The following is a 27,665-nucleotide window of genomic DNA, read 5'->3' as shown; positions in this document are numbered from 1 at the left end:
ATCCACCCGCAGTTAAGGACACTTTGTTTGTCTAACATCCCCTGTGCCCGGTATTTCAGCCAAAGAGCATGTTACTTGCTGGAACAAAATACTCCACAAACAGTTGGCGAGCGCCGCAGCAGGTCTTTGCCAAGGCGAAGCGCTCTCTCCTCTTTATTGAATAAGTAAAGGATTGTTCTGGAAAGCTATGTTGTTCCTAACGCAACGACTTTTGAGAAGGGGCATTCAGCGGTTTATCGAATAGCGATTACCCGGGGAGGGTTTCCCCCGCAGCCGGGGGCAGCCGGGCGATCTCGGCGAGGCGCACTCCGTGAGGGGGACACGCCGCCGCCGCCGCCGCCGCCGCCGGCCCCTCTCCCGCGCCCCCGCCATGTGAGACGCGCGGAGCCGCCGCGCTCCCTCGGCGCCCCGCGGCATTGTGGGGGCTGTAGGCGGCCGCCGCCACCGCCCGCGCCGCCGCCGCCCGCCCGTGCCGGGGCGGGACTGCAGCTCCCGGCGGCCGCGGGGCAGCCGAGCCCGGCCCGGCCGAGCGGGGAGGAGCCGCGGGCGGCCGAGCCGGGCCGTCGCGCCGGCGCCGCTGGAAGAGGCCGGCGCGAAGGGGAAGGGGCCGGCGGCTGCGGCGGCCAATGCGAAACTGGCTGGTGCTGCTGTGCCCCTGTGTGGTCGGGGTCGCGCTGCACCTCTGGCTGCTGCTGAGCTGCCCCGGGAGCCACCCGGCAGGTAGGAGAGGAGAGGAGAGGGGCGGGCGGCGGCGGATGCCTGGGGCATCCGGGCGGGCTGGGCTCCTCCGCCCTCTCTCCCCAGGCGAGGAGAGGTCGGGGCTGGCAGGGCAGGTAACTCGGCGGGAGGCGAGGTGCCCGCGGGGTTCGTCGGGCGGGGAGGGAGCGTCTCGTACCGTGGAGCGGCGGAGAGCAGCGCGGGCTCCGCCGCCCGAAGCGGAGGCACCGGGCACGGTGGCGGTGCGGGGCTGCCGCGGGTGTGGAGCAGCAGCTCCCGCTTCCGAGCGCCTCCTGCGCCGCCGGTGCCCTCCTGCTCCCACCGAGGCACGTGGGGAAGAAATGCCCACCGATCCCGCTCGTGTCGCGTCATTCCCGGTCCTAGGAATAGCTCTTCGCACTGCGCCGTGTTTGCCTCAGCGGGATTTAAAACCCCTGTGCTGCAAAAAGCTATTCATAGGAGCGGGTATCATCCAACACAAGTGAAATCCGATCCTTGAGGGCTTACCTTGTGCTCCTTATAAAATGAGGTGTAGTTTTCCGTCCACAAATCCTCATGCCTGAGGAAGCAGGCATCTCTTGGAACAGAAACTTTTGTCAGCTGCCCACAGGTGCTGTTTGACGATATTAGAAAATACTGTACACGATCACGTAATGGTGGTTTTTTACTTGGGGTGTGCTTAGAAGTGCTTAGTGACCCAGTAGCCTGTTCACTAATGGACCCACACTCTGAACTGGTGCCTGTTTCCCGTGCCGGGTGTGCACAGCTGTGAGGAAACGAGTCTGCTGATTGCCAGTGGCAATTAATAGTGCAAATAGGCAAGAAGCAGCTGCACTATTGCATAGTCTGAAGGCTGCCGGGTTGTATAGGTGTCTGTCTGTATTCTGGCTTGTGCATATCACATCAGCAGCAGTGACACTTGAATTATAAAAGAAAGGGAGATATAATTGTTGAGCTTCTAGCCTGATGCACGTTTGAATTGCCTGGTTGGTTTTGTTCATCTTTCACGGTGCCGTTTCAGAGCATTAATTTGGAGTTAGAAGTGGCAGTGTGGAATCTCGTGATGTCCTTTCCCATATAAATGTGTTTTCCACTAACAAATATTTCTAAAGAAAATCCAGAAGTTTCTCAGTTGGTGTTGTGTGAATGAGTGGTTTAGGTCACTTAAATAATCACTGTTAAAGGTATTAGTAAAAGTAGGAGTAACACAAATTTGTAAAAGAGCAGCTTAAGAAACTTGCATATCGAGGTTCTCTGTTTCTTACTATATGGATGAAACATCCCAAGGAAACTCCAGCTAGAATTAATTTAGAATGATTTACACAGAGAGCAAAGACTCAAAAAGATAAGGGTTGACTCTAGTTGAGTCACAACGTTCAGAATGGATCCCCTTGCTTTTTAAACTCCTGATGGAGCTTAGGTGCAGCCATCCAATCTTGGTCTCCAGCTTCATCAGAGGTTTGTATCTAAATGAATTAGCAGCGCTTAATCAATGACTAATTTAGCAAAGTGATTTTCCTTTCCTAAAAGTGAGTACAGAGGGTGAGAGATTATAGGAAATCTAGGTATATGTTTCCTCCAGTACCTCAAAGTATCCATAAACTGCTGGTGGTTTTTTTTTTGTTGTTGTTGTTTTTTGGTTTGGGTTTTTTTTTTTTTGGTAGTCTTTGGATTGGGAGTGCAGGGACTGCACGAAGTACCCCCTGGTTTCTGTCAGGTTTAGGGGCAAGATTTGAGCCAAAGGATCACACACAGCCGACCACCAGGCGCCAAGCTTGGATATTCAAAATATCAAAACCCCGAGTAGTTCCATTGTGATCTTCCCCTGCAAAGCAAGTAGACAACATTCGCTTCTCACCCAGAGCCATAAATTAACTTTTGTGGTTTGGCGAATAATGCTTGCTCCATTCGCTGCCGTGGTTGTAACTCTGTGCTGTCCAAGCTGTACACCCAGCATCTCAGCATCCTGTGGCATTAATATTGAAATTTGTGCTCCTGTATCTGTGTGGAATTTTGTCAGTTGTTGAGGGCCAACAGGAATGAGGATGTGTTTTGCTTTAGTGATGGGTTTGAGCTCATGTTCAGAGGAATCTGAAGGAAGCAAAGAATCAGCTTTCCTCAGTTTGCTGTCATCAGGGTCATCCCATATGTTCCCATCCCATTCTTCAGGGGATACAATTAATTTCTTAACCTATACAATGTCAGGAGGATGGAAAGCCCACATAAACATAAATCTGATGTCTTCCTCCAACTTTTTTTTCTCATTTTCTTCCTTTAACTGATTTTGCAGCTGCTCCATTTTCAAAGGCAGTATTAATTCAGTTGCCTTTAGGAGTTTTATTTCATCCTTTAGGTATAGTAACCTTTTATTGTTATTTTTGCTATCTTGATAAGCAGCTTCTAACCAGGTTCCTAGCATTTTGCAAATAATTCCTTTTCCATCCTTTATCTGGCTCCAGCCACCTTTAGCTGTCATTTCACAGCTGTACAATCATGCCAATTAACACAACCCCATTCTTCTGAGAATTTGGAACTTGGACTTATTCTGTGCTTTCTTAAGTAATCTGTGCTTCTATTTGACATCCAGTCAAAAATGCCAGTTTGTCACAAGTGATTGGTTTAGGTCGCTTAAAGAATCACCATCAAAGGTAGTAGCAAAACCAGGTATCACCTGGATTTAACCTGAGCTCACAACTAAGCACCTTGCAGCCAACTCACTTATTTCCTGCTGCCCCCCACCCCTGCAGTGGGATGGGAAGGAGGATCAGAGGGAGAAAAAAAAAAAAGGAAAAAATCCTCATGGATTGAGAAAGGAAGAATCAAGTTAGAATTCATTTATAATGATTTACGCAGAGGCTGAAGATGCAAAAGGGTAAGGGAGACCCTCCTGTTGAGTTGTGAGATTCAGAGTGGAACCCCTTACTTTCTAAACTCCTCATGGAACTGAGGTGCAGCAAGGTCCAGTCTTAGTCTCAGACTTGGTTAACGATCAATATCTAAAGGATTTAGCAGCACTTAATCATTGACTAATTTAACATTTACAAAGTGATAGGATTTACTATAATTGCTGCAGTGACTTTTTTATGCATCCCAGACAGCAACATTGATGCTATACTGGCAGAAGAGTACCTAAGTCAGCCCACACATGCATGCACACTGACACAAAGAGATATATTTATATACAGGGATTTATGGGTATCAATGTATAGAAGTATACCTGTTAAAAATTCCCCTGGAGTTCAGTGAAACACTCACTTCAAATATCTTGGCATTTGTCAGTGGGAAAAGGTTGGGCCTCCAGGAATGTAAGATTTCAGCCCAGGCCCTCTCATCAATTTTGGGTGCTGATCCTCAGAACTTTGCAAACTCGAGCATCTGTGAGCTCTGAGAGACATCCTGCTCAGGGAGTCACTGACATCCTGCATAGCCTGCTGTGGTCCAGGAGAGCCAAAGGGCTCCACTCAGGACCAGTTTTTAGGGTTCTTTAGATGTTTGGCTTTAGTAATTTATAAATTCCCACCCTGAGCACAGTCTTGGTTGGTAATTGCTGGAATTTTCAAAAATCCAGTAACTATGGAGTCTGTTCCACTCAGGGTACAGTTCAGGTAAGGAATGTTCCAGGCCTATCAGGGGATGACTGATTACTGCTGCTGTCATTCCCTCCTTGGTCAGGCAACAGGAGCTCCTTCCCATGGTCAGTGTCACCCTCACCTTAACCATGGTAGGGCTGGTTCCTGGTCCAGTCAAGGGACACTTCACTGCCCAACTCATTACAGAAAGGCCTGATGGGAATTTCTGAGGTAGAGCAGCTCTGAGGAGGGGGAGGAATGCACCACATGGAAGTTGGGGAAGGAGAGAAGTAGCTTTGCTCTTCAGAGTTTCCCTGTTTCAAGCAGTTATTATTGGAGTTATGTTCATTATGGGAAAACCATGCTGCATGTTAGGATAACTAGAATTTTTAAGAAGTTGTTTTTTTTTAATACTGAAAGAGCAAGTGTATGGTTTCTGTGCAGGGTTTATTTAGTTGTAAATAAATGCTATTGTAAAGTTACTATTGAGCAATGTACTCGTGCTGAGGAGAGGAACAATGATGCCTCCTCTAAAATGAGAACATATGTCATCCGTAGGAAAATGCTCAGTACTGTACATGTGTTGTCCTTTTGTAGACCCAATCCTTGCATGGTATTTAAGGAAGAATCTATCTCTTAGCCTTCAACGTACCACAAAATGTACAAGGTGTAGGTATGGCTGCCTTGGCAGAAGAAAGAAGGATGAACCAAGGGACCCCAGATGTCTTCTGTGTTGTATTTTTTTACTATTCAGAATGTTTTAGGAACATTAGTGACTTTGTATACAAGAAAAAGAAATGTTTTAAAATATATTAAATTTATTAAAAGGCTTCTTGAATCTGAAACTACTTTAGAGGATCTGGTAGTGCCTGATAAAGCCAGTCTTGTTTCACTTGAGTAATTTTTTTCCTTGTTTACTACTCCAGCTGGTCTTTACTACCTATCATCTGGATTCCTTGGTGTGAATAAAAAGTAAATCTTATCATGGGGCAATGTTTTGCAATAGCTGTGACATAAAAATGTGTAATTTGTATATTCTCTGGTATTTCTGTGTAGTTGTGTACGATAGTCGTGTGCTATCCCAACAGTTGCAGAAGTAGCTACCAGTAGAGGTCAAAGACAGAGTGAACAGCAATTCTGTTTTTTGAGGAGTTTAATTACCCTCCCAAATAATCATCACCACACATTCAAATGGAAATCTGTCAGGAAGTTGGTAACCTGTTTTAGTGATTGTTTACCTTGGCTTCATTGACTCACACAAGATTGGAATAGACATTCCCAGCCATCAATTCTGCTTACTATTTCTATTAAGCAGCTCTTGGTTTCTGTCATGAAATGGTAGGTGGGCAGCCTACGTTTATTTAGTGAGGGCTCGGAGTGGCTTTTTGTCTGTTCACTTGGATTTCTGGCAGTCATAGGAAGAGGCTGTTCCAGAGGCTTTTTGTCCTGATTAAAATTATGTTCTCATTTCTAGCCTAAGCTTACTTGCACCTGGTTTATGCCCTTTAATTCTTAAGCCTTTCAGTCAAAAGGGTCTTTCTGCTCCTTCAAGTACGTATTCAGCATGTACCCTAGAGGTTAAAGGTGTCTGTTTTAAACCCTTGCTTTCTTAAGTTGAGCACTTCAGGTACTTCTGACTTCTAGAGGAAAATAGAAAACAGTTCTAGAAATAGAAGACATTTCTAGAAAACAGTTTGGTTTTTTATCTGTAGGTCAGATGGCTTTAAATGTAAACAGTGTTCCAGTCTTCACTCATTCCATCTACTTTTCTTCCTCTCTTGGAAGTACCTTCTGTAATAAAGTCTTCCTTTTAACTACCCCTTGTGAAAGGCCTGTAGTTTGCCTGCATTCTTGGCCCTCAGTTGTGTCTCTCCCTGTGCAGGATTCAGGCTTTCTCTGTGCTCATGATTACGTCTACCTTGGTGTCACAGAAGATAGAGTACACTTCTTGTAGGCAGTACTCAGTAATTGGAAAAAAATAAATAGGATCAATGCTGAGACCAAAGGCCTTTGTTTCAGTGTCCTGATTTCAGTGGCTTCCTGCTTTTTTTTTTTGTTCATCAGTTAATGAGAGTGTAATTCACACTTCTGAACAAGACTTGTGCAGGAACATGCTTGTAGGTTTAATTGAAATCCTTGTCTAACTGGTTACAAACAAGTGCTATCCAAAGAAAGTTCATGAGTAGGAAGCTTAGTTAATTTTTTGTAAAAGTCTTAGATAAATGCTAATTATAAAATGACCTGAGAAACTTGAGAAGGAACAGACAGACCTGCTTTTAGCACTCCAGGTGGATTCATTGCTAATTGTGTGTTTTAATTGATGGCACAAATCTTATTGAGTAGGCAGTTACTCAGTGTCGGGCTTCAGCTACAGGGCCTAATCAGAAAGCCCCACACATTCTGTGTAATCTTCTGCTACTTTGCTGATGCCCTTTAAGTTGTTATTCCTGTTACATTTCGGGGAGGGGGGTGGCAGCTAAAAATTGGCCCATTTGGATTTGTGAGAGTCAGTCTTCTACTAGTGAACAATTATGCAACAGATTAAACCCCAGCATTTTGTAGAGTCTGCTTGTACGCCATCTGTTGTCCTGTGGCGCAGCACGTACTTCTTCAGGCACTGGCCTAATGGAACCAAAATGTGGGAACAAGCTATGAGGTGAAGTTTTGCTAAAATATGGGACTTTCTCAAGAAAGGTTGTTGTCTGAAATCTGGTAGTCCTGTCTGTCAGGGTGTAGCCTGCTTGGTCACAAAGTCATTTCATCTTTTGTAGGTATGTAAAGACTTACAGGCTGGGGGCCTTGGAAACTGAAACTCAGCAGGTCAGGTTTGGCATTTGCAGTAGATGCGCAGTCCTGCCTCAAATGCCAGTTGTCCCCCACCCTTCATCTGTAAGATCTTAGTATGACATGGTTTCTCATGGATAGGCCACCCCCAACATAAAAAAATCCCCTAACTTTTGATGGACACAAAATAAGCTGATGGTATTTTCCAAATGAATTGAGGTTTTTTTTAGGGTTTTCTGTAGACAGATGTCTGAGACATTGTGAACTACTGATGAGTGGCACTGGAATTGTATTTTTGTATTTTGGCACTGGAGCAGGGAGCAAAGAGGACCAGTTCTGCCAGAGCTGGCCGAATTAAGGTTTTCAGCAGTTATCCTGTAAATTGCCCACTGAGTGGAACAGCCAGAAGAGAGCAAGTAGCCTTCCCTGGGAGCAGACTTTTGTTCCACGGCAGCAGGGATTGGTGGCTGATTTTCATCAGATAAAGGTGCTCTACTCTGCTTCCCCTGCCCTGCCACAACCCTACGCCTTCCCTCCACAAAATAAAAAAAAGAAAAGGAGGCATCAGTTTGTGTTGAAAAAAGATTTTGCTTTGTTTCTTTTGACTTTTCTACTGATACTTCGGCCATTGTTCCCAGTTTTGTCTAGAAATGTGCAAGTATTGTATAATTAAGGTGTTTTAGGGTATCATCACTCCACCACTGTTACTACTGCCACTTGGCAATTCAGAAGGACCCTGCTGTCCTATTTCTTCTAAGGAATGCTGTTGATGTAAAACAAACGGAAACCTCTGCCTGCAGAGGTTTTGTTCTTTGAATCTGTAAATCTTGTATAAAAGTGCTTTTTTTGCCTGCCTCACAGAGTACTGCAGAGACCAGGGGCGCACATCTTGGCAATTTCTAGCTCTGGGCTGAAGTAGGTACTGCAGGGAGGTCAGGTAGCTCTGCTTGCAGCAAAACATGTAATGCAGATGAGCTGTAGCAGATTACTTGAAGTGAAGTAGATTAAAAGGGGGAGAGAGCTGCTTTTGCTCTTTGGTTTGTTCTTTTTCTGTGTGTGTCAGCATTCTGTGAATACAAATCTTTATATTGAGTTAATTCCTTCCGTCGTGTTTGTTTGGATCTTTTGCAAAGCGGCAGAGAAGAAAAAAGTATTAAACCTCAGGAATATGATTGCAAAATCACAGGAATAGGCAGAGATAAAAATGTGTGGGGTTTTTTATTTTGTAGGAGTGTTGCTTATCTTATGGAGTGGATTAGTTGAGAATATTCTAAATAACTTCTGCTTGGCCTGCTTAGTTCCATTCATTGATTTATTCAGGAAGGAAAAAAAAAGGAAAAAAAGCTGCATTGGTAGCAGAAGATACAAAGCCCAGTTTTCTGTGGAGCTCACTTATTTTAGCCGTGTCCAGTGGAGGTGCTCTGGTGCCTGATATTGCAAGTAAGCCTACACTGCTGTGTTTCTCAGTGCAGGCACTAATGAGTCTTTTCTTTGTCCACTCCACTTGCATGAAATGTGGAGACTTAATCACTTTGTGGACTGCATATTATGTCAAATTTCACTGAAAATGACTTGCAAATTTAGTTGTTGATTGGGGACTCATCAATAGGAATATGTTTAGCAAGACTATGTTTGTTGACAAAATCAAGCTAAATGATCTCTCACTCTTTTCATCTCCTTATAATGAAGCAAATATAATTAACAGCCTAATTTGACATTTTATTGAGAATCGGTCTCATGGGAAGAAGAGGTGCACATTCATCTTTGTAGTTTGGGGTTTTGAAAAACATCGAGAGCTGTTGGCTGCTGCTGAGGTGGTTTAAATCTGAGCAGGGTCAGCAGACTGCCTGTCAGTGGTGACCTCTTTCCATGGCCTGCTCAGCATCTTTAGTTGTGTCTTCTCAAGGCACAGCTTTGTACTCTGCATATGCACCTCTTGACTTTTCCCTGTATCTCTCCCAAACTTTGGTCTGTTGCTGGTTCTCAGTCAAGCCTGACACTCAGGTGGAGGTTGACCAGTACTTTCACCCATTTCATGAAAATTGGTGACTGATAATCCTGTGAAAGCTTCCTGAAGCTGATATTGAGGTGAAAAATCTTTACCAATAAAAGTACAAGTGTGGTCAGATGTCAGAGAATTGTGTGGAAGCCAGTCCTTACAAATATCAGAGCCCAAGAAAGCTTCAGTGGGAGCTTACCATGAGCAATGTGACACAAGGTACTGGCAGACTGGACTTAGTCTGACAGCTACTGTAGAGAATTAAATGAACCTCAGCAGCAGAGGGAGGGCTGCTTGCTTTCATGTTTTTGTAGGTTTTGCTGTGGATTAACAGGTAGGCTTTGTGTATTTGTGACAGGTTCTACTGAGAAGGCTTGGACTAAGTAATGCAACCAAGGTGCAACTTTGAGTAAGTTAGAGTTCAAAAGCAAAGTAGGCACTGGTAGTGTGACCTTTGGGTTGGAAAGCTTCCTGTCCTTCTCCATACTTTTGGTCTGCAACACTTTTAGGGTTTATATTGGAATGTAGTGTGTAGCTTTTTTCTTCTTTTTTTCACCCCCTTCACAAACTACAAAATTTACAGTTTTTTCTTGTCTTTGAAATCAGAAAATGTAGAGATGTAATTGTCTTGCACAAGCAGTTCCAGGTGAGAGTGATGTTTATGGTATGATACAATCCGACACTGAAAATTTTGGCCTAAAAGTGCACAAAAATAGAATGGAAGATAAATAGCTTTGGTCCTCAGTGGCAAGTATTGATTACTTGTCTAAATTTTCACTATTGACTTTGAGGTCAGCAATGTTTTCTCTTAAGTTATGCTGCATCAGAGAATATCTATGCTCATATTGGAATTATCGTTATAAATTAATAATAGCCTTAGTTTTTTTCCCAGTACTTCTCACTTTATCTCCCTTTTTTTAAATAGTGCAAGTTCAGAGAAACACATATGAATCTATTTTCCTGAAATCTTAGCATTATTCCTACTTTTCCATAGGAAGTAGAAAATCTTTACTAACAAGCAAAAAAATGTTTTGTCCAAGTAAGCGTTCTTTTTTTCTTTTATTTTTTTCATTTTCAGTGGTTTTAAAAGTAAAATTACATAACTCTTGGGACAGAGAAGACAGACAATCTTCTGAATATAGACCACTGCAATGCTGTTCTAAAAGCAATAGGATATTAATCCTGAAGCATCTGTTACATTAACATTGTTCCCATGTGGATGGTTCATAAGGAAAAACTTCACTCATTTTAAAACATAAACTAATTAAAAGTATATTTGATTTGAGTAGCTTATTTTTAGTTTGGTTTTTTTTTTAATTCATTCAAGCTAACTTATGCTATTCTGAATCAAGTCACCCCATAGACTTGTGCCCTTAGTTTTATTTTTCTTTAATTTTGATTTAATGGAATGGTTCTGCTTCTTATTAAAAGTGATGTCTTAAAAGAAAAATCTGTGTAAACAGTACCTCATCTGCAGTCTACAAGCATATTAGACTTATGAACTTTATACTGGAAGGCTTGGAATTAAGGCTGAAGAATAATCAAAGGATGGATGGAAAAAAGGGATGTGTAAGCAGGAATTTGCTATAGTGTTATACTTTATAAACATGTGTCTGTCTCATGTATCTCTGCTGTCGTGGAGAGTTGGTGATTGTTGGCTGTGTAATGACCTATGAGGACATGCAGAGCCTCTGGATAAATGGTATTTACCAGCATAAAAGAAAACTAAATTGCTATTTCGATTGAACAGTGTGCTTGACTTACAAGTTTCTTCAGATGTTATATAAGGCACTAGGTTTGCTGCTCTGTAGCAAACAAATCTTATTCCTAAACCTCGCCATCAACTCAGTTATGGTTGTAAGAGATGCAACAGGTAACTTCAGTAAAAAAATATAGAATGTAACTAATGGCTCATTGCTTGAGATTTTAAGTAGTTTTGAGCCTAAGCTGATGGAAGCCTCTCTTAACAGGTTAATGTTCAGTTTAAGTAATTGATGATCTTGTAGCTGCTTTCATTTAAATAATGGTGGAACTTAACCTTCTTAAAGAAAATCACTGTTCGCATACTTAGAACTAAAATATTTAGTGGGAAATAGAATGGGAAAGGTTTACCTGTGGAAATGTCACTCTGTAGTTTTTCTGCTTTTGCATTGTTCTGAGAATCAATTCCAGAGCAGTTTTATTTGGCTTTTGGAAATAGTCCTAAAGAGCAACAACAAAAGTTCTGAAATCTTGATATTGATTCAGCATGGGACAGAGCAAGGCCATGGCCTCTCCATTGCATGCTGAACACTGACAGTGAGATGTAAGTCCAGATGGATGTCTGCTGGAATTTGGCCCAGCAGTTTTTGTGGCAGGTGCTGTGAGGTCCTAGGTTAGTGAGCAGTGTAAAAGAACCCATCTATTCAACTTCAAAGTGGAGAAAAGGGGATGCTGGTACAGAAGGCAGAGTCTGGATAATAATTCAACTCCTTCTAGTGGGAGTTCACAATACAGACTTGGCAGTATTTTTAGTCTCTTAATTAGATTCTAAAAAATCTTTTCTATGCTATAGGCAGTTGTTTAAAGTGCACTCACACTTACATTTGTTTTCTTTATCTGCAGCCCAATTAAAAACATAGTGAGATGAGAGGGAAGCAATCCTTTGCTAAAGTTAAATACAAATCTGTCTTAACTCTAGGATGTCTGATAGATTAAACGAAGCAAATTCACTTTAGCTACTTGCCTGACTGTTTACAGGCTCTAAATCAGAGCTTCTCAGGTCTCTATCTGGTCATAATCCTGCTTGAAATCAAGTTTAGGTTTCATGATCTCTGAATTAAAACAGCACAAGCTAAATCCTGGATTACAAGTATTGGCAGTGGCATCCAGCTTTGAATAAAGCCAGAGCATTCCCCTGTGTAGGGATGTAACACCCTGTGTGAAGGCAGAGTGGTATTCCACTTCAAAAGGTTAGGAACAATGGTTCTTGAGATGCCACACTGAAATTGTGAGGCAGATAGGTGGTCCTAGCAACTTTAGAAAGCAGAGGGAAAATGGGCATGTGAGTGAAGATTTTGGCGTATTGAAAATGTTTCTCTGATTCTGAACCAAGAATGCAAAAGGAATTCTGCTGCTTGTTTTTAGTGTTCCACTTCTCTTGCTTTTGAGATGCCCTTTAATCACAGAATTTCAGAATGGTTTGGGTTGAAGGGACCTTAAAGATCATCTAATTTCAACTCCCCTGCCATGGGAACAGATGACTCCCACCAGGCCACGTTGCTCAAAGCCCCATCCTACCTGACCTTAAACACTTCCCAGGACTGAGTGAGCCACAACTTCTCTGGGCAACCTTTGCCACTGTTTTACCACCCTCTGAGTAAAGAATTTCTTCCCAACATCTAATCTCAGTCTCCCCTATTTTAGTTTAAAACCCTTTTCCCTTGTCCTATCACTATCTGCATTGCTCCCCTTCCTTTTTGTAAGCCCCCTTTAAGTGCTGGAAGGCTGGAATTAATTATTACTTGCAACTCAGGCTTGTGGTAATATGTGCATAAAGTAAATATTTCTCACTTTCTACTCTAGGTCCGCTGTCCTTCTTTCCTCAATGGAAGCTGAAGCACTATGATGTTATTGTAGGGGTTCTGTCAGCTCGACACAATCATGAGCTACGCCGTGTTATAAGGAACACTTGGTTCAAGCACCTGAAACAACATCCTGCCCTGAACCAACGGTAACCTTTGCTGTTCTGTAGTTTGGACAGGGGGGGCAGGACTGTCATGCTGAAATATCTTGATTTAATAATTTTTGTTTTAAAGTGTTTCCTAGTTTATTTGTTTGTTTGTTTTTTAGCATCTTGTATTCTGATAGATTTTTTTAAAGTCTGCTTAATAGTATATAAGAATACTTCTTGCCTTGGGCTGTAACTACTTTTTATACACTGCTGTTTGCTTATGCAATTACTTGCCACTGTTTATTAGTGATGTATAAGCCTTTCTGTTTTTTGTGTTGCAATGTATGGTGTGCAGCTTGAATCCTTGGTAATCCAGGATTTTTGAAAGCAGGCAGGATTGCATTTGGTGAGAGAGCCACAAAAGCTCTTGCAAACAGCCTCAACTGTAAAGTTCAGGTTTATTTCCTACTGAACCAAGTGCACCAAACTGCTGCAGTGTGAGTGGCCCTTCCTGATTCCTTGCATAGACCTGACAGTGTACAGGCAGGTCTGTTTTTGCTGAGAAACTCTGCAGCAGTTCATCCCCAGAAATGCTGCCATCCTCACACCTTGGTACCTGCCTTGCACTGAGAGCATTTTGCTATTCCTAGTTTTGTGTTAGCATGCAGCCTGGAATGCAGCATAGCCACCTCAGTCATCTAAAATTGTGACCTTTCATAGCTTATATGGAGTTCTGGAAGGACATTTAGCTTCTAGGTGAAAAGATAGGCAAAGGTGGATCCTTGCTCTTTGCACTTACTTGATGTCTTCCTATTATGGAAATAACCATCATTGGAGCTGGAGAGGAACTTCTTGTTTTGCTACAGCCCAAAGCTGAAATATTTCATTGTAACAGACAGTCTGGAATCCTTGTTCCTCCTTTGATGCTCTGTGTCTTTTTTCTTACTATTTTTTTCATTGACATTTGAATGCGTAGTATTTAAACAATCTTGAATTAACTAACAAACCCGGGCTAGCAGGGGCAGGTCTCTGGGATCCTTCAGTGTTGCCTTAGGTCTTTTTTCTGTTTAGTGTGCTGGCTGTCTTGTATCTCATTTCTAGCTGCCAATCTTCTTGTGACCTCATAATGTAAAATGTTAATGTGGATTTGGAATTGAGCTCCTATGAGGGGATTCATGTGGTTGCTCTGCATACCAACTGTCATTGCTGATTTTTAAGAGGTTCAAAATCTTAACCCTGTGAAAGGCAGGTCACGGTGATAAAATTAAGTTTATTGAAGATGGAGGGAGGAGGGAAGAGAACTGGTGTTAATAAAAGCAAATTATTTTAGTGTCCTTGTGAAGTTTATAATAGGTGCGCATGGCTGTGCTGTGCCAGTGAAGGACAGAGAAGACCCCTACTCCTGCAAGCTTCTGAACATCAGCAACCCAGGTATAGAAGTTGACTTTTAAAAATTCTGTGGTCTGAACTAGAGCTAGTCATCTTTCCTGAGAGTTGTTTGGGGAGTTCCATTGCAACAGCTAGTCTTGAAAACAAATACCTCCTAGAACTTGTTGCATAACCTTCCTGTAAGTACTATGTGCAGGCCAGAAAGGGAGAGATTTCTGGGCATGTGAAGGGCAGTCCATTGACTTCTAATGGATTTGCATTTTTCTTGTGTCACCAGACAGTCTCTCCCATATACAATACATTTTTACTTGATGTATGTGTTAAATGAAGTTGGAGAGACAAAATGACCTGGCATAGTGTCAAATGTGAAGAAAGTAGCAAGGTGACAGTCTTGAGTGTCAGATGGACTTCTCTGGTGACAAAGTGAATTCTCTAAGCAAGTCTGGCTGATTGGTTTTTGATTCTGCTTTAGGGAGAAAACAATTAAGAAATGTAAAATGGAGGAAAAATTTAAATACCATACAAAAATTCCTAACTAAAATTGTATATTTTTCCTGTCTCCTTTTGGATTTTATTTCATTCTTGCTCTTTAATACAAGTTAACTAAGGACTGCTAGGTACCTGAGCCATGGTTCAACACAAAATGTAATTTCTGTTACTTTCTCTTTGAATGACAACATCCACTGTTTCCGAGTATAAATGGTACCTCAGGGCTTAGGCAGGCGGTAATGCCAAAAAGCAGACAGCTGAATTAAGTGGAGGTGTGTGCCATTTTGATACATGAATAATTATTTTATTATGCTAATATACACGTATTCATGCAGTCAAATAGCATTTTTGTCTTCCTGCTGTGGATTTATTGTGTTTCTAATCTTTGCCCTGTGGATATGTAGGCATTGAGTTGCAATTGCTATTAGCCTGCAGATTGCTGTATCACTGAAATTTTTCTCGCAATCTGCAGCCCATTGTATTTTCTTTCACTCCAGTGTTTGATTATCTTGTGCTCTTGTTAGCCATGCTAATTAACCAGAATGCTTTGCATGCAGGCAGTGTGCTTTGTGTGTGTCCAGGAACTATGAACTTTTCTCCCCTTACCTCTGGCCTTTCCTTTTCATTCAGTTTTGAATCAGGAAATTGAAGCATTCAGTCTCCCTGAGGACATCCCTTCTGTGCTGTCTGAAGACAGAATCGTCAGTGTGAACTTCCGTGTGCTTTACCCCATTGTCATTACCAGCCTTGGGGTGTTTTATGAGGCTGATGGGGTGGGATTCCAGAGGAACATCACTGTAAAGCTCTACCAGGCAGAACATGAGGTAGAGTGCTGTAGTTATTTTTTGAAAGCATGATGTCTCTTTTTTGTGCATTAAGTTCTTAAAGAAAGTGACATACTTTGTTGGTGAGTTAGAAGAGAAATACTTAACTGACAAGTTTATTAATTATATTTTTCTTCTGTTGCATTTTAAATTTTCATATACATGTACAGAGGCACATCCTGGATGAAGAAAAGATGAAATTCCCCAAGTGCTATGTGTTAATCTAGATGCTGTTATGAAAGAGCACTTACATCTAATTCCAATGCACAATTTTTTTGTTTGTATTTGGTGTTCTAAATATTGATAGTTATTAAGGAATAAAAATTGAGCTATCTAATATATTTAAAATGCTTGCAGAAACATATATTTGGTGTCTTCAAGCAGAGATGCAGGACAGCTGTAGTTTTTTCTTGTCTGTCTTCTGGCAAGACATTTTAAGATTTCTACAAACTGTTGCAATTTACTGGTAATAATCAGACTTCATTGATTATTTCCCCCAATACCAAGCTGTTATGGGCTTGATAGAATAGCTTTGTGATTTTGAGGTAAAAAAATTTTTGAGCAAGATTTTTGAGCATTTCATAGATTACATTTATCTCAACCCATAACTTGATGGGCCAATTTCAAAACTTCTGCCTGTGCTACAGTAGAAAGAACTGTAAGTATGACTTAGATGATGAACTTCCAAGGAGTTTGGTTTATAATAGCCATAATAAAAATAAAGTTATACTGTAATCAAGTTCATGTTTCCTAAATTGTATTGTTCCTAAATGTTTAGTGTCTGATAATTTTATTTGCATTAGATTTTTACTTCCAGTGAGGGAGAAAACTTGGTATCATAAGAGAGCTTGGAAACTGTTTTCTGAAGATTGGAATTTGGCAATGCAGAATCTTTTTGTAATTTGTTATTATCTAAGAGCCATTTTATGGCCTGTGTAATAGAGTAGCACTTTTAATATGTGTTGTAGTTTTTTTTAATTTTGTTTTTTTCCCATTGTTCGCAGGAAGCCATCTTCAGTGCTCGCTTTAGTCCGCCGAGCTGTGGAGTGCAGGTGAACAGACTGTGGTACAAGCCAGTAGAGCAGTTTATTTTGCCAGAGGTATGTGCAGTACCAGAACTGCCAGCAGTTCTTTTAAGTCATCTGGGCAGACTGACTGATAAAACTGGCCTTTGCTTGAGGCAGAAAAGGGCAAGTGAAAACCTCTAGAATGTTAGTTCATAGAATCTCAGAATGGGTAAGTAGTTGCAGGGATGTGCTGAAATCCAGTATTTGTTTTACAGCATCTTATTATCACAGGTAGTTATAAAGCATAAGCCTGGAAAATATAAATTGATAAAAAATTACTTTGTCAAATAGTAGCAACTTCAGAAAACTTATCTATTTCTGATTGAAAACTGTACCTGCTTTGATTCTGTGGGAGAGTTTACCAGAACATGTGGTGCTTCTTTTTCCCTTCCGCTTTATCAGACATTAGGGCACAAGATAGGGAGGGGAGGATGGCACAGGTTTCTAGGGAACAGCTGGTAAAGAGGTTTCTGCATCTGATGTCTTGGACATAACATCAAGATATTGTGTATTATGTTTGCAGTGACAGGGTGGTTTGGTTTTGGTATAGGGATATGGAACCTACTTGTGGCCTGCATAGGAAGGAAGGGGATTAAACACAAATGGAACAGAATATCATACCCTGATGATTTTACAGTGAAGATTTAATGAATAAAGGTTGGCTCAGAAGGAGAATTCTAGTTAGCAGACCCTCTCAGCTACGAGGAGTTGTTCTCAGTGGACCAGTGATCTCTCGCTAGATATCTCAGCTACCATTTTAGACAGTTTCCCTTAATTTAAATATTTTCCTGGAGTCTTGCTGCTCTTTCTGTAAGTTGTCTTTAGGTCTGGGTTGTTTTATTACTAAAGAAATTGTGTTATGAAAGAATGAAGCAAGAGAAGACTGAAGAGGGAAGAGAGGACAATTTGGGCCAGTTTATTCTCTGATTTATTCCCCTGGCTCTAATGAATACTAATTGCATTAGTAATTGCAAACTCTAATGCATACTAATGAATGCATTTGGAAATCTATTAATTTTAAGGGGAATCTGCAGTGTTTACTGAATACTGTGCAAGTTGTTATGCTGGCAGGAGACCTTTCAGGTGAGCAGACCACTTGCAGTATTGTGTACATACGCTTTGGCAATCTAATTTCATACTGAAGTGATTAAGGGTTTATTTTACATTTTTAAAAGGAATATTGGTTACCCAGTAATTTGGTAGTCTATCATGTGAGCCTTTCCCCTGTAAGACTTTGTTTTGAGATGCTAAAATTCCAGGCAGTTGTAATTTTGCTATAAATGGTTGCAGTTTTCCTGAGAGGCAGATGGGAAATACTTCCTTGAGAGAGAGAATATTAGTATTCATATATTTCTTTGTGTGGGCTTCCTTAATCTGATGTGTGTCATGCACTGAATGCTTACAGGGTAACACGATGTTTCTAACGTAGATTAATAGGGCTTAGGCACAGCGTGCAGTCTCCTGTGATGCTCAGGATGCTGAAGCACACACGATGATTCAGAAGAGGTGGCAATGCCCACGTGTTCCTGTCTACTTGTTTGAGAGCTCTAAATTTAGTGAACTATTTAATTGTCATAGGATGCTGTCTGCGACAGTGTCTATTCTCTGTCTTTCCACCTTGAAGAAGTAATGGATTGTACAGACTGCTGAAGAGCTTCATTCATCTTGCAGCTGAAGTGCCGCTCTTTCTGCTCGTCTTGGGGAAAGGAAAGGAAATGCAGCATTAGAATAAGCATCTGGCAGGCCAGATTGTGAGAGACAGAATCGATCATTCAGCTTTGGAACGACTGAAAGCGCAGAACAGCAGAAGCACCAGCAGATAACTAAAACAAACAGGGCTCTTACAGACAAGTCTTAGTAGTGCACTTATTTTGTCAAAAAGCCTTGGGCCATTTGCATGAAGATGGGACTCTGTACTGCACATATTCTGTATTACTAATGGGGAGTAGTTGGAGGAACAAAAAGCACAGCACTGTTTAACATTAGGAAAGGAGTTTGGCAGGGCTGCATTATGTCAGTTCACTTGTTCGGTATTCACTGTAAATGCCACTGCGCTCTGGCAGCAACAAGGCTGGAATTTAAATGGGGAAAAACAGATGATGTAGTCTCAGGTGTGCCACTAATGTTTTTGCTTGAAGCATTTTCAGGCCTCAGCTTTCATTAACTGGCTTAGAGTAAGGATAGCTGGGGGCTAAAGTCATTAGAAAATTTGCTTACGAGTCTCTCAACCTGGAAAATAATGATAGCTTGCAGCCTTAGGACACCTTCCACTGAGGTTCACTGGCAGTAACTGATTAAGACTCCTGGTACATTTGAAGTCAGTATCACTAGTAGTCAGTGTAATGTTTCTGCTTGCTGAGGCATGAAAGGACTCTCTTGCTCCTAAAGGACTCTCCTGTTCACTAAACAACTTTCCAGAGGTTGTGTCTATAAAGAGGACACTGAAGTGTGATTAGAGCCCAATCCCTACAGCAAAAACCATTGGAATGGGAGATGACAGTCACTGCAAAAAGAGAAATGGAGCCACTAGAAAAAGTCTTAATATTGGTCCATTTATTTTGATAACTGAGAAATAATTAAGCAAACAACAGAAAGCTGAGTATGAGTCAGCAGTGCCCTGGCAGCCATGAAGCCCAGCCGTGTCCTGATGCTGCATTCAGGCACAGCATCACCAGCCAGGCAAGAGAGGGGATTGTCCTGCTCTGAGGCAGCCTCACCTCGAGTGCTGGGGGCAGTTTCAATATAAGAAAGACACTGAACTGTTAGAGAGTGTCCAAAGGAGGGCAATGAAGATGGTGAAGGGTCTTGAGGGGAAGGCATTTGAGGAGCATCTGAGGTCACTTGATCTGTTCAGCCTGGAGGAGACTGAGAGGAGATCTCATTGTAATTACAGCTTCCTCAGGAGGGGAAGAGGAGGAGCAAGCACTGGTCTCTTCTCTGTGACCAGGGACAGGAAATGGCCTGAAGCTGCATCAGGGAAGTTTTAGGCTGGATATTAGAAAAAGGTTCTTCATCCAGAGGGTAGTTGAGTACTGGAACAGGCTCACCAGGGAAGTGGTCACAGCACCAAGCCAAGAGTTCAAGATGAGTTTTGCCAATGCTTGAAGGGAGAGGGTGTGAATTAGGAATGGTCCTGCAGGGTCAGGAGTTGGATAGGATGATCCTTATGGGTCCCTTCCAATTCAGCTTATTCTGTGATTCTATGAAACAAGGGGAAGATATTGAGCATAGAAGTCAGGCTTGAATAAACACTGGCTAGCTCCATTATTAGCTTATAAACCTGACTTTTTAAATAATAGATGAGAGACTTCTGAAGTACACACACAGCTGTCATTAAACACTGAGGCTGCTGCAGATGCTAAGACCTACTTCTAGAGGAAAGCAATAAAGAAAGCTGAACTATAATCTAGGCTTAAAGGTGTTTCAGGAGGATTTTTAGAGAAGGTGTCTAGTGTACAAGGAAGATAAAATGGGGAAGAGATTAGAGGTTGGTATAAGTAAACAGACTTCCTACAGCAACAGAGATGCATGTACAAACAAGTTGTTTTTCTGTTCCAACACCCACACTAACAACCAGTGTGTTTCCTATGAAAGTGGGAGAGACAAAATGGAATGTGCTCATCTAGGAGTCAGGAGTATAACAACCCTACCTTTTCATAAGGGAGAGATTGCTTTAAAATTTTTTTTAAAATAAAATTCTACCAATACTCTTACTTGTACAACTTATCTCCTGTTCCTTTACATGTTCTCAGGGGTCTTCATTTTAAAGTTGAGATTAAGTCCTTTCAAATGCAAGAAATTACATACACTATATGTAAAACATGGAGTGGCATAGCCTAATTTGACTGTTAAAACCAGAAAATTTTGAAGTTATTCACTTGTCTTTTTCTTCCTTACCAGCCAAGTTGTGAGGTAAGACTTCTGTGAGTCCTACAGTAGCTTGTGACACCTTTACTGCCATAAAGGTGGCTGTATTTTTCTTTGAGTTTTGCTGGTGTCAGGATCCAGTCTCTGATCTCTGTTTGGCAGATAACGATAAAAGCTGAGCTTGTTTCCAAATCTGTTTTAATGTATTCTCTTTGTAATGCAGGATTTTATATTTGATTTTTAAAAACTCACTTCAGGTCACCTTTAAATGCTATTTTGATGATTTTAGAAAGCCAAAGTCTTTTATGCTATGCTTCTGTTAAAAGTTTAATATAGTCTTAATGATTAGTCTTAAAAGAATGATTACATGTTACTGAGTTTCATGGATGTGTTTCATTTATGTGTTATTTATTCTTATTGAAGTGTAAGTAAAACATTTATGTTATGCACTCAAACTAAATCTTGTGTGAAGTTGACTATTTTAAAATCATTTTAATGAGCCCAAACTGTTTGACTTCCATTTTTTTAAAGTCTTTGTATACCTGCATAACTGTATTTTGCTCTCTTACCAGAGTTTTGAAGGTACCATTGTGTGGGAGAGCCAGGATCTTCAGGGCTTGGTTTCAAGAAACCTTCATAAAGTGATGGTGAATGATGGAGGAGGTGTTTTCAGAGTCATTACAGTGAGTCCCCTCACCTTCCTTTCCACCATGTTTCTATTTTTCCTATAATTGTTGAGAATTTAGCATTTTGTTTTCCTGTGTTTTTCTGTGTAAATCATTGATTCAGTTGGGCTTCTCCTTTTGTCTCAGAAGAGAAGTTTTGCTTTGCCTTCTTGCAAAAAAATTACACTTGTAAGTGGCATTTTATTTTGAGGGTAGTAAATCTCTCATTGTTTTTGTGAGAATGTGAAGCAGTATCAATGTATCAGAGATGGCAAAATGTGGGTCAAAAATCCTGTGCTAAAATCCCAGCTGATGTGATGAAGTCTGGGTATTTGCTTTTTGGCGGTGTGTCTCTTTTCATGTCAGATTGTTGCTTGCCTAAACATCCTGTGTCATTGTAATTTAGCCAGAATAATTTTGCATTTTGCTGTCAACTTTAAAACTAGTTTCCTGAAAGTGTCAGTGGCACTGCTAGTTCTGGGCAAAACGTTAAAAAATGCCACAAAACTTCAGTTAAAAATCTTAGTCTTAGTCTTTCATGGCACATGGTGTGATTCTTGGGGTGGTCCTGTGCAGGACCGGGAGCTGGACATCAATAATTGTGGGTCCCTTCCAGCTCAGGATGTTCTGTGGTTCTGTGATTATGCAAGTGCCTGAACCAGCAGAGCTTTACATTAATTTCATTCTTAGCTGCCAGAAAACTTCACACCTTAAAATCAGAGGGAAAACACATCAATAATGAGAGATTAATTAATTAATCTACTAATTTCAATTAATCTGTTCCTAACAGGCAGGGGAAGGGTCACTGCCACATGAACTCACAGAAGGTGTGGAGGGAATAGCAGGTGGTTTTATCTACACTATTCAAGGTAAGTCCACAAAACATAGCATGACATTTGATGGTATGGTAAAACAGGCAGTTTAAATTACACTTCTGAGTATAATTTGTGCTGTCTCCATGAACTTAAGTCACTCTAGGTTTTCTTTTAGCAGAAACATTTTCTTCCTGACTCTTTTATGCTTTGAGTCAATGTCCTGATGTGGTTCCTTTGCTTGCCTTTTGTCAGCCACTCCACTTGACTTGCCTTCCTTTGTCTTTTTATCTAGACTCTCTTCTTTGTTACCCAAAATCAAGTTTAAAAAATGTCATGCAATGAAATCTTTCCCTGATATTTTTCACACTCTTTTCCAGTTCTGCTGCAGTTAGAGGTACTGTATCACAATGTTTAACAGTATGGACAAACAGTTTCTATCCCTATTGTTGCTCTTCTACACCTATTTCAGCAGAATGTTGAGAGATTTTAGAGGAGGCTTTTCCAATTTCTAAGATTTTGGCCACATACCACTGGAGTCAATGGAGTTCTTATTGGTCCATCGTGAGCATTGACTTTGAGAGTGTTATTGCTGTGTTTTTGTAGATAGGCCTGGCAGATACAATTGGGCAGTCCTCTTGTCTTGTCATCTCTGTAGGAGCCTGAATTGAGGTGTGTGCTAAAGCCCTTCCATCTTGTTTGACAAACTTTTCTTCAGTACCACAAACTACCTCCTTATCTGCAATATATTTTTAGCTTTTGCCTGCAGTTATGTGATATGGTTCAGCAGGGATCATCTGTGCTACTTCAAAGCAATGCCTATTTGATTATATTTAGCACAGCATTGTTTGTTTGTGTGGTTATTTTTTAATGCTAGATACATATACTTAGGAGGAACTGACAGTGGCCTTTTTACTCTACAGTAAGAGAAATAGTGAAGTCTCAGATTGTTCTTTATATTAAGGATCCTTAGAAAGTTAAATTATTTTATTACTGAAGAGGAAGAGAATGCTTTTTTACTTTAAACTTTTAGCGTCAGGCCTTATACAAAAAAAATATTTGTTGTTCTGCAACTTAAACCACTTTGTAGAAATTTTAAAATTAATTGCAGGATTTTCATAACCCCATTAATTTGAACGCTTCTTCAGATTCATTTTGTCAATGTGTGCCCTGTATGATCCAAGAGAAATGTGAAATAATATGTAGATATGCATCTTTGTTTAATAATGGGTGCTGTTTCTTTCAGAAGGTGATGCTCTTTTAAAAAGCCTCCATACTCGCCCAGAAAGGTTTGCAAGTCACATCAAAAACCTTGAGAAGGAAGATGCTTTGTTGAAGGAAGAAAGCAGTATGTATGATGACATTGTTTTTGTAGATGTGATTGACACTTACAGAAATGTTCCCTCCAAACTGCTGAACTTCTACCGATGGTAAGGAGAAAAGAAAGTATTTTCTTATTTTCTCTTAGGAATGGTGCTGTTTGTAGTGCAAGATGATCTAGCAGATTATGTTACTTGATGGGTTCCATGAAATACATGCCTTATGTGATTTACTTCATTAAGATGTATTTCTGTCTCACAATTTTGGGTGCATGTAGTGAGTAAAATGGCAGTGCCTATAGTTTTTGAATGCTGACCCTTGGTGCCTCAAATCTGCACAAGCTGGCAAGACAGGCTTCTGCTCTGAGTCCAGGAGTAAAAATTTTCATTTCTCCTTGTAATTTCTTTTCGTTTGTATCTCACTGAAAACTAGCAGTTTTAATATTTTAAAGGATGGCTTTTGGCCAGTTTGTGTACTTATTCAGTGTTTCAGTTTGTGGCTGTTGCTCCAGTCCCATAATCATCTTGATGTGCCTTTGCTGGACTCTCTGCCCAGTATGGCCTTGTTCCTCTTGTACTGAGGAGTCTAAGACTGCACATGTAGTCCTGATGTGGCCACACCACTGCTGAATGGAGGGGAAGGATTGGGAGCATGTGTACAGCGGGGACAGAAGGCTGATAGGGAGAGTTTTCATAGTGAAATGCATTGTCTGTGGTTAATCCAGTAAGTTTCTACCTCTAAATTTGCAGTGATTTCCATTACTCTGAGACAACTGTTTCAGTTAATTGATGCTGCTGTGGAGTAAGAAATACAGTTGACAGCTGTACTTTATCCAAAATTCAGTTTAGTTGCTTGCAACATTATGCACTTATGTCACAAATTCCATGGCTATGAATGTAACTGAAAAACTGAACCATGCTTTCAGTTCTAAAAGGAGGTTTGCATGTCAAGACTTAGATCTTTGTGATAATTTCTTACAGATTAGCAATTTTTCAAGATTTAGTAATAAAAGGCTTTTAAAAATACCCTTCTTGTTGCAGGAAGTTACCCTTACAAATGTTTGTAACCAACCCAGCTATGATCCCTAGAATCTTAAGCTGTTTTAGTTATTTTATGTGTGTCATATTCAACTATTTCAGACAGGTAAAGATAACATTTTTCATGTGTGAAAGGTGCATTTACAGAGAAAGAGTAAGTACAGAGTTGTTTCCACAGATTTTTTTTACCACCTACAACCTTCTCATTGCCCTTGAACTGACTGTCTCATTCTGAAAGTAGGCTACTGACGTGTAGCCAGTGGCTTTTAACAGCTGTGCTGCCATCAGCATCAGGGATTCATATCCTTCTGAGGTCAATACTACCTAAGATCGTTTTGTTAGTAAATCCACCATCTGTCCTGGAGTACAAAACTTCAAACTTGTTTTCTTCCGCTCATACACAAGTCCATGTTGTAAGATCATCATAGGATACAGCTGCATCTCCTTTGAAGGACAAGCAGTCAGCCTTGGTCGATAGAGAAAACATTTAAAAGTCAAGGGTAGCAAAGATGTTCCTTCCCTCTTGTTTCCCCCCCACATCCCAAAAAACCCCTTGCAGAGCATGCTCTCTGTAGTTTGTAGTGTGCAGCTCAGCATCTCATCACTTTCCTTTTTGGCTACAGGACAGTGGAATCAACAAGTTTTGACTTGTTGCTGAAGACGGATGATGACTGTTATATTGATTTGGAAGCTGTTTTTAACAGGATAATGCAGAAAAAATTGGACAGGCCAAACATTTGGTGGGGAAAGTAAGTTGTTTTTTAAAATTACCTTTAAGAGCTAGATACCATTTCTTTAGTGAACGGTTTAGTGATTTAAGTCTGTTTTCATGTGGGCTCCCCTCTTATGCCTAAGGAAGCCAGTTGTAAAAAGCAGGACTTCTCTATGTGTTAAACTTTGAATCTCAGAATCAGAAATCAGTCCTTTACAATAACTTTCCAGAGTATGCCTTTTCAGTGATTTAAACTTGCTGAATATCTTACCTGGTTTTAAAATGTGTTACAGACATCTTTGTCGTGGTACTAAAGTAAATAAGAATTTTCCAGGCAATACAGCGAAGTTAAAAGTACATAGTACAGAACTATAAATACTACTTTTTGTAATGTCACTGTGATTTTTCTCGTGGGCTTGAGGAATTGAGGTAAAAAGGAGAAACAAAATTTCTGTTATGGTTTGCACTTTATTGTAACATCTGTGAATTTCAGGCATTGCTACCCACTTCTGCTGTTTGAAATAGCAGATCCGATTAATAAATTTTTGACTGAACTTGTGAATAATCAGAAGAATCAAAATAGCCCATATCTTCCGTTTCATCCATGGAATGCACTGCAGCTCTGGTATGAAATCCAATATAGCAGGAACTCTATGCTACTATAGCATTCAATATAGCATAATGGTGCAATGTGCCTTCCTGTTGCCCTCTGCACATTGAAGAAAAACAGGCCTTTGCTGCTTTGCTTCACAAATCTGGTCATGCCTGTTGCTTATAAAGCGATTTAATAAGGTGTGTGGTCAAGTGTGTGAAATAGTTGGTTATCTTGTGATTATCCCAAAGATCTGTAGAGTGACATCTTTGAGTGTAAATTCTTTAATAGTCACAGTCTTCAGGTCAGGCAAGTGTGATATGTAGGGAACAACACTGAAATAACTATGGAAGTATAAAATGATTATCAAAGCAGATGCTTCTCAGTCCGGAGGGGCTTGAACCCTTCGTGCTGTGATTCAGTGGAGTGGAAGGTACTGTGCCTAAAGTGAATTCAGGTACCAGATGAGACTTTCATTTACTTTGTGCTTTAACATGTCAGCTTCAGTTGAGAATGGTCAGAATCTGATAACATACCTGCCACTCAGCTGTAATTCCTCCCTTTTGGGGCTGTTGTCTGAGGTGACAGTTCTTAGTAGCTCACTGAAGCTTTCAGCTTCTTGTGCTCATGACTGGAAATCAGCAATGCTGAACCTCTTTGTGAAACAGGGGGAACCCCTGCTGCATTGACACAGTTTTGTCTCTTAGCTGTGACTGCATGAATTGTTTGTGAGGCCAGAGGAGTGCAATAGCAGCTTGTTCCCAAACAGGAAAGCAGGATGCTTTTCAGTGCTTCACTCGGCAGTTTGGCAGGGTCGATAGCACTGCACAGCGCGGCAGCGAGCTCTGCCACACTCCCAGCGTCTGGGGAGACTGTGCAGATAGAGACTGCTTCCTGCAGGCCTCTGGAGTGAATAAAGCTTTCCTTAGAGAACACCACTGCCAGGAAGAGTTCTTTTGTAATTCAGTGATGGCTGCCTTTGAACATCTCCTTTGTTGAGCTTCACTTGGAAAACAGCTTAGAGAAGGTAGTACTGCTTCCTGATTTTTAAGCAGCCACTAGTTTTAACAGGAAGATGGGTTGCGTAAAATCACTGTCTGCATGCCTGCTGGAGGCACTGCCTTTGTGTAATGTTGATTAACCAAAGGGGTTAATTAGCAGGAGACAGATGTGCCTGTAACAAAATGGGTAAGGATGTGTATGCTTACCTAGTTCAAAACCCAACAGCAAGGGGCAGATGCTGAGGACCTGACTGTCAATGTTGCTTTTGTTTCTGTTTTGAAAACTTTTCTCTTATTATCCAAGATTGAGACCAAACAACAGTTACAATTTCAGCTTTGTGCCCTAGAGAAATAAGACTAGGAGCTATAATTAGGATCACCTACTTCTTTCTCTCAGTTGTTTATCAGTATTACTTCAGTTACCAGTGTTCATAGGTTCCACAGAGGACTCTCTATAAACATCTCATGTCTAACATGGTCTTCAGTTTCAGACTAAATTGGGCAGTTGATCGAACTGGGAAATGGCAAGAACTGGAGTATCCAAGTCCTGCATACCCAGCTTTTGCTTGTGGGTCTGGCTATGTCATCTCCAAAGACATTGTGCAGTGGCTGGCAAGCAACTCTGAAAGATTAAAAACGTACCAGGTAATAAAGATTAGTTCAGCTTTTCTGTGTTAAAGTGGTCTGGGGAACAGCATGTACTGAGTCAGAAAGAACATTGCTCAGGTGTTAGTGTTGGGTTCTCCTGGCTCATGTGGGCTTTTACCATGTTTTTGGTTGCCATGCTTAGTGCCTGTTCTAGGTCAAAGCACAAAGATGTTTTGGACTGAGAACCTCTGGAGCTGTAATCTTGTTTTTTGTACTCTGTTTTTTTAAGAACAGTGTATTGTCATGGGAAAGGTGGGAGGATTATTTTAACACCTCTGCAGTAGTCTGGTGTAGGTTTTTGTAGTTACCATTCTTTACTGCTGGTAGATGATGCAACTCATTCCAGGTCACAGTAATGCTTTATGCTTTCTTGGTGCTCATGTCTGTATTTTTTATTTTCATCTCAGGGTGAAGATGTGAGCATGGGCATCTGGATGGCAGCTGTAGGACCCAAGCGATATCAAGTAAGTCTGAAGGAATTGTCTGACCTTACAGAAAGAGGAGATGTCTGCTCTTCCAAG

General features: G+C 41.0%; 1 protein-coding gene across 2 annotated transcripts in view; it reads left to right on the top strand.

Moving 5' to 3' along the window:
* The first annotated feature begins 536 nt into the window (after positions 1-536).
* Positions 537-27,665, top strand: part of B3GALNT2 (beta-1,3-N-acetylgalactosaminyltransferase 2) — a 28,153-nt gene continuing 1,024 nt past the window's right edge. The window contains exons 1-11 of one of the 2 annotated variants that reach the window (XM_030944678.1): positions 537-720; positions 12,634-12,781; positions 14,052-14,152; positions 15,230-15,423; positions 16,428-16,523; positions 20,930-21,040; positions 21,813-21,891; positions 23,084-23,264; positions 24,815-24,940; positions 26,982-27,141; positions 27,552-27,608. In XM_030944678.1, coding sequence (XP_030800538.1) covers positions 627-720; positions 12,634-12,781; positions 14,052-14,152; positions 15,230-15,423; positions 16,428-16,523; positions 20,930-21,040; positions 21,813-21,891; positions 23,084-23,264; positions 24,815-24,940; positions 26,982-27,141; positions 27,552-27,608 — 1,347 coding nt within the window. In that variant the 5' untranslated portion in view covers positions 537-626. Of the gene's footprint in view, positions 721-12,633; positions 12,782-14,051; positions 14,153-15,229; positions 15,424-16,427; positions 16,524-20,929; positions 21,041-21,812; positions 21,892-23,080; positions 23,265-24,814; positions 24,941-26,981; positions 27,142-27,551; positions 27,609-27,665 lie in introns of both variants that reach the window. The other variant, XM_030944677.1, reaches the window with a different exon arrangement.

The sequence above is a fragment of the Camarhynchus parvulus genome, chromosome 3 (assembly GCF_901933205.1).
Source record: "Camarhynchus parvulus chromosome 3, STF_HiC, whole genome shotgun sequence".
NCBI classification, from domain to species: domain Eukaryota; kingdom Metazoa; phylum Chordata; class Aves; order Passeriformes; family Thraupidae; genus Camarhynchus; species Camarhynchus parvulus.
The sequence above is the reverse complement of the archived record's forward strand: the minus strand, read 5'-3'. Positions and strand labels throughout refer to the sequence as shown.